This window comes from Gadus chalcogrammus, chromosome 20 (genome assembly GCF_026213295.1).
Source record: "Gadus chalcogrammus isolate NIFS_2021 chromosome 20, NIFS_Gcha_1.0, whole genome shotgun sequence".
In the NCBI taxonomy this organism is placed as follows: domain Eukaryota; kingdom Metazoa; phylum Chordata; class Actinopteri; order Gadiformes; family Gadidae; genus Gadus; species Gadus chalcogrammus.
Genome location: NC_079431.1, coordinates 16,820,112 through 16,834,624, shown reverse-complemented (window position 1 = coordinate 16,834,624; position 14,513 = coordinate 16,820,112). Strand labels below are relative to the sequence as shown.

At 43.0% G+C, this 14,513-nt stretch overlaps 1 protein-coding gene across 3 annotated transcripts in view; it reads right to left on the bottom strand.

Moving 5' to 3' along the window:
• The window catches only part of tfpia (tissue factor pathway inhibitor a), a 48,339-nt gene extending 34,344 nt beyond the window's left edge, over window positions 1-13,995 (bottom strand). Inside the window, exon 1 of one of the 3 annotated variants that reach the window (XM_056579617.1) lies at window positions 13,833-13,995. In XM_056579617.1, the coding sequence (XP_056435592.1) occupies window positions 13,833-13,920 (88 nt within the window). In that variant the 5' untranslated portion in view covers window positions 13,921-13,995. The remainder of the gene's footprint in view (window positions 1-13,832) is intronic. The other 2 variants (XM_056579616.1, XM_056579618.1) reach the window with 2 other exon arrangements.
• Between the last annotated feature and the right edge of the window lie 518 nt (window positions 13,996-14,513).

The window sequence follows — 14,513 nt, the reverse complement described above, 5'->3', positions numbered from 1 at the left end:
GTGTGTGTGTGTGTGTGTGTGTGTGTGTGTGTGTGTGTGTGTGTGTGTGTGTGTGTGTGTGTGTGTGTGTGTGTGTTTGTGTGCGTATGTGTCTGTGTGTGTGTGTGTGTGTGGCGGGGGGGGGGCTGAGAGAGTGGGTGTATGAGAGAGTTGGAGGGGGAGTTGCAGTATCTCAGAGTGAGAGATAAGTGTGAGTGGATGTATGCTGTAAGGGCAATAGCCGGTCAGGTCATGCCCAGCCCTTTAACAAAGAGCATGGCAACATCTCTCTCCCTCCGGAATAGAAGTACACTGTTTTTCACACTGAGGTCAAAGATGGACAAATACAACTTTACACCAAACCGATGGACTTTTCATTTTCACCTCGACACACTAAATGAAATCCACCCCATCATATATTAACAATTACATCTCTCCCCCCACTGCAGCCAAACAATTTTTATGATCAAAATGCTCACAAAGAGACCCATGCAATTTTAATCAGAGCTAACATGTTAGCATGAGGGGGGTAATGGGGGTTGTAGGTTGATGGGGGGGCTGCGCTGAGCAGAGAGTTAATAGTGGCCGTTCCGCTCGCTAAGCTAACTCACTCCCCGTGTCCGCGTGGCACCAGTCTAGGCATTCATTATAGGCCTTGTCTTTGCCACCGATAAGCCCCCGAAGGCTTTTAATTTTACTTTCACTTTGGAACAGCCGGAGACTTCAACAAGCATTAAATCAATCACACCATGGCTTTTTGTGCCTTCAGCCCTCATTGCTACAGATCTGGCAATTGCAATTTCACATGGTTTGTGTTTGTCAGCGGTTGTGTTGTTTTTTTTCTTGTATCCACCGCAGATGCTGCATCTGTGGGTGAAATCTCTGGCCTGCCCTGACCTCTCCTGCCAATAAATCTGAGCTGAGGCCCTTTTTTGTTTGTATCTCACCTGGCATCGCCAGATAATAACACAACGGCACCCGAGACGGGGGGGACATTTCCTCCCTCCTGCACCAACGCTTCTGTCAATCCACGCTGACATTTAGTAAAGTGCAACGCCGTGGCGACCAGAACCCTCCCACACACACGCTAGCAATTAGAGGACCACGGCGGGAGCGTGCTGTGCAGCCGATCGATGGGGTAAAGTGGGCTTCCCCTGGTGGCATTAGGCCTATAAAAAAAAAGTTTGGTTCCTGTTGGTTGTCAGTTGAGGCCATGGGTAGGTAGGGAATTTATTTTATTTTTTTATTTTATTTTTTTCAGCGGCAGCGAATGATAGGTAGTTCGTTACAATTTAAAAACGAGAAAACGTGTTGGTTGTCAGTTGAGGCCATGGGTAGGTAGGGAATTTATTTTATTTTTTTATTTTATTTTTTTCAGCGGCAGCGAATGATAGGTAGTTCGTTACAATTTAAAAACGAGAAAACGTGCTCATCCTTGTACAGAATGAAGAGGTGCTGTACAAAAACGTTTTTTTTGTTTTTTTTAAGCTCATACAATTATTTGGGTCGCACATAAATTGACAGGGTCGGTCGGAAACCGGAACCGAACAATTTTTTTTTAGGCTGATGGGATGATCCAAAGCGCCTGGTGACGCGTGGTCATTTCCAAAAACTCTGGAGAATTCAGACGTTTGAGAATTCAACAGGCTCTGCTGGCTTTGGTTCGACGCCCATGCAAAAGGTTATACGGTGTACCTCTCAGGGGACCTAGAGTAGGACGCTCTAGCTCAGGGGTCCGGAACCTCAAGTGCTGTACTCGGCTCTTTCAGCAAAGGCCTGTGGCTAACCAGTAACCACCAAGGCTTAAAATATACTTTATTATCACAATTAAATTGAATTTTTACACTGAATATTGTAAAAGTGAAAGAAAATGAAATATGACAAAGTATTATTTAGAAATTAATGATTTGGTTTAACTATTTCCGGTTGTTTAACGTATTATACTATTTTCCGTGTATACTTAGGAAAAGGTTTTCCACTCCTCTGAGCTCATTAATGACGCGTGGCAATATATTAAAGTGTATGCTAAATGACTATGTAGTAAACACAAAATGGCCACCGCTCAGCTCCAAAGAAGCATATGGCGAACATTGGGGTGGACATCAGTTGGCCATTCGTTATACAGAGCTGTAGGGGATGTGGGGGGAGGCCGATATCGAAGCACCATCTGCCAGACACGATGTCCCATTTACAAAATGCTCCACGAGTTATTCATAGACTCACAAGCCAAGAAAACCAACATGATTCACAGAAACGTGGGGGCGCTTAAGCTCCTTGCAGAAGAAAAGTATTCATCACGGAAAATCCATGGTCTAATTACAAACCTTAGTGGAGTATCCGTCAAGAAGTTCCAAGTGACAGATACGTTTTGTGTCTACTTTAGTGGCTAAGCGGGGCGATAAAAGCAGACATCCACCAATTTCTAAGACATAAAACAATGGCTGGCCTGTTGATGCTTGTCTTTATTTCTTGTTGAACGGTCGATGAGGGCTCCGAGGTATACTGGGTTCTTATTAATTATGTGTGGTAAACTTGTTCAAACTGGCATCCTTGTCTTCTTGGTTCAGATCTCTCACGGCATCTGTGGCTTATTACCAGTTTTAATACCTCAGCACCATGCAAGTTGCTACTCCTCAATGTCCGTCATCACACCAAACTCACATCGTTATTTGCTAATGTATGATGATTGACGCGAAAAGTCATCAACTACAACAATGTCCCTGATAACATTGTAACTTCAGGAAATCGATGTAGGTAGTCAGAGGTCCAGACTGATCTGTGTAGCGGAACAGAATTTCATCAGGATTGTCTCCTGGCAAGGTATTACTCATATTTCTCATTCTCATATGATGCCACGTATTACTGTATTTATTGAAATAGCATAAATGAAATGTTCCGTACGTTGACAAGCTACTTTTGTTTTCATTTTCCATTTGTCCTGGAGCCTGAGGCAGCTGTTGCATGAACAGGTTACATTGCCGTTGTTCACATTAATACCTTTACTTGACGAGTTCGGTGTGACTGTGTGAACTGAAATGTGATTGTTTCATATACCTGTATATTGCCTGCAGTGTGTTTCAAGCTCCGGTCCTTGGTCGTTTCTCAGAAGTACTGCATCAAATCCCCAAGTCAAATCTATCTTAGATACGTTCCACTTGTCTCACTCCTCCTGACTTCCTCTCATCAAAGTGCTTGGAAAATACAAAAGGCATGAGAGGGAGAATCAATGCTAAAATATTTACTGGCATTTAGTGACAGCCTTGTTGAATCATTACATTGTCTGGCTCTACAAAAGAATCAATGAATACAAAGATAGCCATATTGCAGAATTTGCAGTTTTTTGTGTTATTGTGTTACATCCGGTTGCATTGTGGATTCGATGCAGGGTGGTTCTCCTTATTTCAACTGTCCTTCAAGTGAATTCAACTCGCACACAATCATCCTCAAACTTTCAAAAGGCTGAACTTCCACTTAAGATGGAAATCCACCAGAATGTGTCTGGTCATGTTTTCACAGACTCTATATTTCTATTGACCAAAGAGAGTTGACTATAACGTATGAATGTGAGAGAAGCCTTCCGAGACGATGGCTCTTTGACACAACGGCTCTAAGGGTTTGCATAGCCACCAACGGGGTCTTTTCCGGCAGTGGGGATCGATGGCCTGAAGAATGGGCCGAGGGCAAAAGGCTTCATCCAGCCTTTTGCAAAATGTCACGACTCCAGTGGCGGCCGCTGTAGATGATTAGAGGAGGGGGTCGATATACCAGACCGATCTTTGCCTTTCCTGTTCCTTGGACTGCCACTCAAACAATACAGATGAGACGAAGAGAGCCGTGCTAGTCACTCCACTGTGGTTCGGAGAAGCGCTCGTTCAAAAACATTTGCTCCCTCCTCCCTCCTCCTCCAACAAAGAGGAGGAGGAGGGGGAGGAGAGGAGGAGTAAGATAAGGGAATTAAACCACTCATTTTCTAATGAATGGATGTTGTTCGTTTCTGAAGGACAATGTGAGGCCCAGATGTTTTCCTCCAGATTTTTCTGTTTGCTTTGTCCTCGACAGAAAAAGCTTGTTTCTTTCCCCTTTTTAAATGAATTACGTGTGTTGCTGTATGAAAGCAGAACCGCAGGGACAGATGTCAGAGAAGAGACGGAGGATAGACGAGACAAACCGCTGGCTAGAGGGCCTCTCGCACACCCTACTGGCTTCTATCAACATCAGACGTTGCTTTGGCCGCCTCCTTTGATGCGGGGTCCTAAACATATAGCGTTGTGATAATCAAAAAAAGTCTGATACAGAGTCCATGTGTCCCACAGTGCCCATATTATTTCACATTTCAGTGTTAATCCACTGTGTTCATGTTCAGCTCCACGTATAGCGAGAGTTCTTGCTGACACTGTAATGTTCAACAACCACCTGAAACTCCCTTCCATTTTCTCCAGCCTTCTTTGGTTCTTTGGTTTGTTTGGTCTACCTTTCATTCTTTAGCTGTATACATATTTCGGTAAGAATGTTTATACATAAATATTATTAAAAATCATGTGTACCTCATAAGTAAAAGGGCACTCCTCTAATAAGTTAGTTAGCTGATAGCTTTAATAGAGAAATGGAAATGGTAAAGGTCTTTTTTCCACATGGTCTTTCTACACGCAGCCTTGTTCTAGTAAAAAATATTGCTTCTTTAAAAAAAGGTCATAGCCAGTACTAGCTGTTACATCTAGTGTGAATATTTGATACAAGAAAGGAGCATAACATTAAGTTAAATGGAAAATGTGGGTCAAGAAATACAATGCGAACCTTTAGCAGCCCCATTTTGAGTAATTACAGTGATTTTCTGTACTGTAAAAGGCTTCAATTGTAGCCCATCATATTAGAGACCACTGGATAGGACAAAGCTTTAATGCACTGGGTTTAGCCACAGGTGAAACAGTATAAAGGCTCAAACATGTTATCGGAAATACACACCTTTTAAGATGCCTTTGTGTGTCAGAAAAAAGTTTTGTCAGCCTGCTTGTGTCTAAAAGGCGGGCTGGGCTCAACATATGCAGGGCTATACAGGTGGTTGTGTGAACAACCCCCAAAACAACTTATTTTGAATCTGTGCTCCAGGCATCAGACAATAATTAGTGGAGAAGGTTAGAGTCTCGGTTGGCCACTGAACCAAGCCAAAAACCTTCAATCAAAGCTTATACAAGGCAAACAGAAAACAGCTCGGTTAACTCCCGATATAAATGTTCTGGGTTCGATCCCGCAATTTCTGCAGGCAAACTTGCAAGTTTAGTTGAGCAAGAAGCCCTGCTCTGTAATGGCATGTTTCCACATTCTCTGTCAGTAGCTGATGATAAAATTAGCTGCTAATTAACTACTTCCAAGAGTAATGGCCACCATATTTAACGGCACAAAAGTGTGTAGTTGCCCTCTCTACAACAACAGCCGTGGTCGAGATGACCTATTTCAGGGGTCATGAATGTCATCTCTGTCCTACATGCGTATCATAGAATCATTAGATACAAGGGTGTTTACAGAAAGCAGTGTATTGCGTGTGCACAGACCAGCAATCATGTCGCAGGCTTCAGAAAGCTGTCGAAACACATGCACATCGCCATGCCAACCAGACCCCTTGGGGATAGGCCGCTGTGACGCAAGAGCTCTGCACAGCCCCTCACTCTGGGACACAGATCCAGTAGAGATGATTATAATAATGTGTGTTCCTAGGCAGGTTATGGTCTGTGTCTTATCAAATGTTGTCGTTTAGCAAAAACAATGATGCAGACACAGGTCAGGAGGAGCAGGTACAGGTGTAGGTCATGCTGGAGACATCGGAAATCGAACCAGGTACCTCTGGGATGGGAGTATATATAATAAGTATATAACTGAGCGAAATAAGGTCCTGCCTGGCTCATCATTTACAGTCAGTCATGTAAAGTCAATTCCTTTGAAACTTTTTTCCAAACTGACCTTTGGAAAAAAGTTCAGACTTACGGAAATGGCTGAGAACAAGTAGACGGCATTGAGTGTCTAGAAGAAATTGCAGCAAAATAAATATGTTTATTAATTATATTATAATGTTTTTTCTGTTGCCTTGTGTATCTCTATGTTGTATTGTATCACATGGAACATTTTATTTTGAAAAGTAAGAAGTGAAATTGAGAACAATTGTTTTCGTCTAGTTCAGGAAAATCTGTCTTATCACATCAGACTGATTTGCTTCCAATTTGGTTCTCTCTAACCGAATGTGTGGGAATGCTTTATAGGGAATTAATTAATTAATTAAACTCGACCAAAATAGAGCATGTCTGTTGTGCTTGCACAACTCATTGTGGTGACGATGACTCCCATGGGTCATAAAATTGAATTCCTAGATTACAACTTACACGCAGGCAGCACTTGGACATGTCAGAGCCTTCTCTCAGTCCCTTACAAGGAGGGAAAGAGAACCCAATGAGTGCTATTCCGCCAACAAGTACAAACTCATTCCTTCTCCATACATCTGTTTTACCCCTTTTGTACTTCCACGCCCAGCAGATTAACAGATAGTCAGGTGCTCTTTGGCACACAGCTCCTCTACTCTTTAACATTTATTCGACTTCAGCAAATGCCAAGCGACTTGAATACATTGTTGTTTAGATGCATTTACGTCAAGGTCAAGGTCAGCTTTGTTGTCGATTTCCACACATGTACCACACATACAAATGAATCTAAAAGACGTTTCTTACTATTCAACGGTGAAAGAGATAAAGTGCACAGGCACAACAGATAAAGACGAGACATTTCTTCACACTAAAGTAAACTATAAAGTGCACAACGGATTAAGACTTTTAATAATCCTAAAAGGATAGTATAGCCCAAAACAACAGTCTACTGTTTGGGGCTGCAGCTCCGTAGACCCCAGAGGGTTCGAACCTACAACCTTTTATGTGGGGATCGACTTGGCTATTCTGACCAACAGCACAACATGAACATGCGATCGCCTCGTCACAGAACGCTGGATGATTGGTTGCAGGATCACAAACATTAGCTGGGCTTGTTATCTTTCAGGGTTTTTAGCAGCGCCGTGTTTGATTTGTGCAAACGTCTACCTGTGGTGTTCTTGACCCGACACCGCTGTGTCTTCCAGCTGGAACACGTTCAGTGTGCCATGAAAAACAAAACACAGAGTGAAAGAAAAATATGTACCGGCGGTTTGGTTTCGTGCAATTTCATGTCTTTTATCTTGGTGTTTCTGAAAAAGGCTTCCCAGGTTTTCCGTTGGCTTTGGTTTCATCATAGCTGTTTTCCTGGCACACAATGATTTTATGTTGCTGCTTAGTTTACACATGATGTGTGGGTGACATGCTCCAGGGGAAAACAAGATCATTCTGATGCGGGCAGGAACTAACTGTGCTTTTGCACGTTTCACACACGAAATTCTGAGAATTAAGAACTTGGGCAACATAACAGAGACTGACAAAGCCATGCGAATGAGACACATGCACAAAAACACACAGAAACGTATACAAACAAACAAAAACACACAGAAATTCAAGCACACATAAACACATAAAAATACACACCAACACAGAAATACAAAACCCAAACACACGGATGCACACGAGGAAATGCACGAAATGCACACAAGCAAAGAAACATACACACACAACCACATACACACACACACACACACACATACACATGCACATACACGTACACAAACACACACACACACACACACACACACACACACACACACACACACACACACACACACACACACACACACACACACACATACACAACCACAACTTCTTCCAGACATATTTAAAAATAAATGTCAGTTATTTTATCACGAGACAAACATACAGCAAACATATCTCTGGCTGACTTGGTGAGCAGGACCACAGAAACTGCCGTTTCCTGAAACCCTACACTAACACACAGTGTTTCCTCTTCAAGATGTGACTCATTTTAATCATGTCCCTCTGCAGATGACCCAGTGAATCACCATGACGACTGTCGCCATCCCACCCTGTGTCCATCTCTGTGTGTGTGTGTGCATGTGTGTGTGTGTGTGTGTGTGTGTGTGTGTGTGTGTGTGTGTGTGTGTGTGTGTGTGTGTGTGTGTGTGTGTGTGTGTGTGTGTGTGTGTCAATGAGTCACAAGGGCCATTGGAGCAGTTGCAAAACAGTCACTCAATGATGGGGTTAATGTTCAACAAGGAAGAATGAATCGTTGTGAAGGTTAAAAGGGATAACGAGTACATTAAGGTGTGTAATTAACAGTCAAGCCCATGACTGTCCAACCATGCAGTATGGCTGGCAATATATTAAAAGGGTTTTCGGTCATCCAAAGGCCAACACATAATGCTCACCCAGGTCCTACAAATTTAACTTTACACAGTAAGAATACGTCAACACATTTCAATTTCATACATTAGCATTTTCTTCTTCTCTCTCTGCCGCACACCCTGAAGTGAACCAACTCTCTGTCATCGCCCAGGCACAATAATTGGGTCAAAAGATCGTCTCTGTTTTTAACCAACCAAATTTTTTATAAAAATAAAATTTGGTTGGTAAAATAAACTACAAAAGTTAATGTACCCCACTCGTTTGGACTCAGTTGACCTTTATCATAATCAATCAAATTAAAATGGATATTTTTCTTTGTATGTATGTAAAGATTTAGCCTTGATATATCTACAAAACCAAAATGGCGACCTAAGATAACATTAAAATATGATATAATATATGAAATATGACATGTATTATGAAATATTATTATATAATAATACATTTGTTGAATACAATATAAATGTAAATGTTGGTTGCTGACCAATAGAACATAAGTATACCTCAGCTTCTCCGAGTGTGAAGAGCTCTAGGCAACTACAATATCAATATAGATGCTCGACGACTCTAATGGGTTATGAGTTTGCAGCAAAACACTTGGTGCTTTCGTTTGGCTGAAGGGGTGCTCGAGCCATGTCGACCGGGGGCTGTGGTCGACTACATCAGACTAAAAGAGGTTGGGACGAGAGTCACGGCTCTAGCTGGCAGTGGCGCCGGTAGCAGCTAATCGACATGCAGGCAGATAATGGCACTTCAGACCTTCTCGAGGAACGGTCAGATGCGGGGAACGGTTTCCCTGAGGAAGAGAGGGGACACGCGAGGAAGTGGCAGGAGGAGGCGTTGGAGGAGGCAGCTGTAGTGTTGCGCTGACTGTGTGATGATGATGATGACGAGGCAGAAGGTGTAACTCTTTCCCTGGAATGCGGCGCCATAAGAATGGAAGTCGTAAAGGAGCGCCTACTGTAACAGCTCACGTGATGTAGCACACACACTCAAACACACACTTGCACAACATAATTTGTTTTCATATGATATTTGTACAGTCATATCAACTTGATATGGTGTAGCTTATTATGATTAATGTATGACAAATAAATCAATCCTGTATTGCGTCATGGTATATGGTGTGAGTCAGACATAAAATGATCTAAATGCAGAACATGCGATTGCTTCTGCGATTGTATTTCTAATCACCAGTTCAGTCAATATCTTTTGTTTTTGACTGGTGTCAGAGGGGAGGAGAGAGAGAAAACTAATGACTGCTTGTCCCATAAAGACCTTATTCAACTAGCGGCCCTATTGGATAGTTTGGAGGAAAAACTTCCTCGAAACTTCAGGCAACCCCACAATTTAAAATACGTTTCCATGGTTTCAAAAGATTCTAGAAAGTTATGTGAATAAAGTCTTTTGATGAGGCGGCACATACCACACAGTATCAGAGTAGACTTGGGGTGTGTGAAAGAGAGAGAGAGAGAGAGAGAGAGAGAGAGAGAGAGAGAGAGAGAGAGAGAGAGAGAGAGAGAGAGAGAGAGATGAAGAAAATAGAGAAGAGTCATGGAGAAAGAGTGACGGAGAATGATATGGAGGAGAGAGAGAGCATGGCATCCAGGTTAATGTGTGCCACTTGAGGCAGCACCCCAAGCAGAGGTCGGACCCCATACAGTACGGAGGTACATCCCACCACTGGGACAGGGCAGAACCCATTCAACTCCATCACTAATGGCTCCACAATCTAATCCCGCCCAGAGCCACACACAGCGAACACAACTGCGGCCGAGCAGTCACCCCACCGCCAGGTATTAAGGCGTCGATCCAAGAAGCTAATCTTTCATAGTCACAACACAAAGGGAGAAGGAAGGAATACATGGAGCCGTGACATCGTTGTGACAGCGCTTTGACAACGTCGGCAGGAAGCTAATGAACAGCGAGGCAGTGCGGGAACACAGGCCCTCATTAGCCTCGGTGTCTGCTGGCTTGACACGTTTCACGCTGTTAGACACATTATCTCCATATCAATACTCCAGTCCCACGGCCCACTGCCGCAACCCGCATGGATGTATCTGTTGCTTTTCTTTCTCTAAATGTTCTTATTGAAATATTCATGACATACAAACAAACTTGCAAAATCTTACATACGAACACACACACAGCTTTCACTAGATTCGACAGGTCTCTCGGGATAGGCCTTGGCGATAGATAATTGAGTTGCCTCCAGGCATCGACGTTAGCAAGAGGAGGTCTACTACAGGAACAAATGGGAGAACACACCTTGGGTCGGTGGATTGTGAGGCAGAGAGATTGGAAGGATCAGGTGTCGTTAGTCATCGCCAGAGCAACCAGGAGGTAAGTATAAGAATGTGAAACCAAACCAATGCCGGTAAATCAGTTAAAAAGGAATGAAAGAAGTAAAAGGCTGATTAGCTTGGGAGAAAAACAACCCAAAAATATTCAGACGAAATTAGACATCTCTTATTGTCGAAGAAGAGGACTTCCCAATCAGGATGAATGAACATTGTCTGATTCAACTAAATAATGGGAGCATAATGTGATAACTCACAGCTGAATAACTAGACACAACTATATTTTTGTATTATACAGTTAGGGCTGTAAACATTAAATCTGCTGGACTGAAATAAACGCCACACCACCGACTTCGTACAGTTTCATCTCCTTAAAGGGTTCAACACACCGGAACTATTTTCAACACAGAGCGCCGCGTAACTAATTCATTTTCCCTACATTCTAATAACGTCTGCAGCGCAGACGTCAACCAGCGATTGAAGAAATAGTCTGGGACAGGAACAAATATAACCACGGCAGCCCGCTGGTTATAATGTCTAAATATGGAGAGAGAGAGAGAGAGAGAGAGAGAGAGAGAGAGAGAGAGAGAGAGAGAGAGAGAGAGAGAGAGAGAGAGAGAGAGAGAGAGAGAGAAGAGGGAGAGAGAAAGAGAAGAGGGAGAGAGGGAGAGAGGGAGAGAGGGAGATAGAGGAGTGGGGCAAGGAGGGAAAGATACAAAGAGAGAGAGGGAAATGTGTTTTTGTCCCACAAGTACACCTATGGCGTAATCCAACAGCTCTTTATGGGCCCTAGGGCAGGTTATGCGGCCACGTAATAAAGTGCCACTCCTTTTTAGCAATGAGAGCAAGGCACGTGTCCTGAAGCAAGGCACCTGAATTAAGGCATGTAATCAGTTTGTTGAGGTTTGCAGCATGACTGTTGTGTAGCAGTCAATGCCTATTATGCATCATAGGATTATATAAATAAAGACAATGCTGTGATAGATTAAACAGAATTAATCAACAATAGTTATACAATGATTAAAAATATTTCAAGTGACAACTGAAGGTAACGTAAGTGATTGAGTTATTATTATTTTTAACTTTTTTCTTCCTCCTTTATTCTTATAACTTCAATTTTGTTGATATGCAATCCATTAGTAATTATGTCTGATGTCTCACGGGCACAAAAAGCAATTAAAATGCAAATATTTGTGTGTGCGGCAAATATGTCAGAGACCTAACTCTTGTGTGTAAGCACCAAACAACACAACAACTCGATCCAAACGAAAAAAGGCTACCAACTTCTGATTAAAAAACAACATTGTAGTATATCAGCTTACCCACGACTGGACAGGGCTTGTCAACATGGAACAATTTACCACCCTGATAAGCCTGGGTAATTTATATGATAAGGAGAATTGTAATAAACAACTACACATGTATCTCATGTGAATCCCAGCGTTAATCACTCAAGATAGCACTTTATCACAACGTGCTGTGCTACTAAATGAAATATAAAATCAGATGGAAATCCTTTTATAATAGAAATGTTTCCGACTTTCCGTTTATTGGAGACCCTACATTGTGAGAAAGTAGGTCATTAATCCTGAAGGATGGCCCATAACTAACTCTGATTGCTGCTCATAACTGCTGCTACCGAGAAAACACGGCTCATGTGACGGTGCAACGCCCCCATGCTGTGACACCACACTGCCAAGGAGCGGGGCCTCGAACCCGCAACCTCAGGGTTGGAATGTGAAATCCTGTAACGACGGCAGCCAATTGGGTCGGTTCCATCGATATCATGTATCGTTCTGAGGCATCGGGGAGGTGAGTGGGCAAGCTTTTCCCCTGAAGGAGGGCCATCGCTTTGCTGCAGTGGTGGCTGGTGCTACAACATATGCCGTAGCACCCATAGGGAGGGTATAGTTTGCATCTGGTGACTTCTAACATGCAAAGGCAGTCAGGAACAGACAGCATCCGAGACTCCTGAGTAACAAGTCGTTTGAGTTACAAAAACAAAAACATTCCTGCATGCAGACACAGCCCGGCGATGTCTGACAAGACCACTGATCAGGAATATCCAGACATGGCTTGTGTGTTTGGAAATGTTGGCACAGACTGTTTAAGTCCTCTAGCGCCTATATAGCTGCACATCATGATGCACTCAAAACAAACACAATCTTGAAAAAATGCACGCACACACACACACACACACACACACATACACATACACACTCACACGCACACAGACACACACACACACACACACACACACATAACATAACATACACAAGCACATTGTTACACTGCTTCCAAGCTGCATCTAGTCTCGCAAAGCCAGACCAAACTACAGCAAGTAGAAGCTGCATCTGACCCAAACAGACAGATACTGATCGTTATCTGCCTTAATTGACATAACATGATAACAGCACAATGTGATTATCTCCATGATAACCCGTTGGTCTGTATCACTCAAGCCCTGTTAACAATGGACTGGGAGTCTGGCTAATGCACAATATATGGAACTCTATACTCTTTGTATTTTTATCACACATCGTAGGGTGAAAACCTTCAGGCGAAATGGATGATAAGAGAATTAAATGGCTCCCCCCCTCTTCAATGCGCTGTACTGGACGACTCGAGGCTTTCACAGGTTGTTGAATCCCTGACATTCATCCAAACAGCCTTATTGAAGCCCTCCACCAGCAGAGAGGACTGTAGCATGTCGGAAGCTCCGGTTCTGGTCTTAGAGAGCCCATTCGCCCAAAGTCAGATGCTGGTTATTGATGTGGACGATGGAATAAAAACGGTGCTGCGGAGGATTCACCCATGTTTTAATGTATAGGTTCTTATTGCGCTGTTTGAGGTTTCAAAGAGGGAAAGTAAACTTTTCCTTTTAGGGTCAGAAGCACAATAGGTCTCTCTCATGGACCGTGCGTTGCGTCTTGACGCACAGGGTAAAACGTGTTGGCTACCAATTCACAGGACGTCCGATGTGAGACTTTTATACAAGGTTCTGTGGAAGATGCCGGAACCATTCATCACCTGAGTCATGAGTATAAGTCACCAAATAAATGTGATCATATACAAGACACAATTACCTTATCCGATTGTCCTCGCCAAGTGACTCGTCAAGATGTTTTGTCTTTTAATTTCAAAAGAGAGACAATGCAGGACTAAAAGCGCCACGTGTTAGATTTGACATCGCCAATTAAAAAGACGTGTGTGGGGACTCCCAGTGTCTTACCTTGATGAGCTGAGTGGAAAGCTTGGGATACGGAGCCGAAGCAGAGCGAAAAGACGCAGAGAATCCACCCCGTGTTGATTGCAGCCATGCTCGGTGAGGAGAGCGCAAAGTTAAGGAGAAACTTCTTGGACGCATATATAAGGGCTTGAGGATTCCTTCGGCGCGCACATCCGGCTGATAACGCAAAGACAAACACACACACACACACACACACGCACACGCACACGCACACGCACACGCACACACACACACACACACACAAACCTGTCTTGACGCTGATAATGCGAAAACAAAAATGTCATAGGAAACAATCGCATCCTCTTTTACATAATTAAAGTCTTTTTTTTACATATTTACATTACAAGTTCACTTTCAGAAAGAAAAGTATTTTGTTAAAGAATATGACGAATAAATATCGACGCGCGAATTGCGCTAGCTTTTATACTTTATTACAAAAATGTAATATGGATACAGTATATATATATATATATATATACATTATTGCTATAATCAATAAGAAAGACTGGTGTCGATCTGAGCCACCCTTTTGAACCTCCAGTGCGTAATTGCGCTGTAATACGCAGCCAATGAGCCTCACAATACGAAGTTTTCATCCAAGGCACATTGCCAGGTCCGGCTTTGGGCAAAAGCTCCATCAAGTGTCGGCCCGGAGTTGTGCCA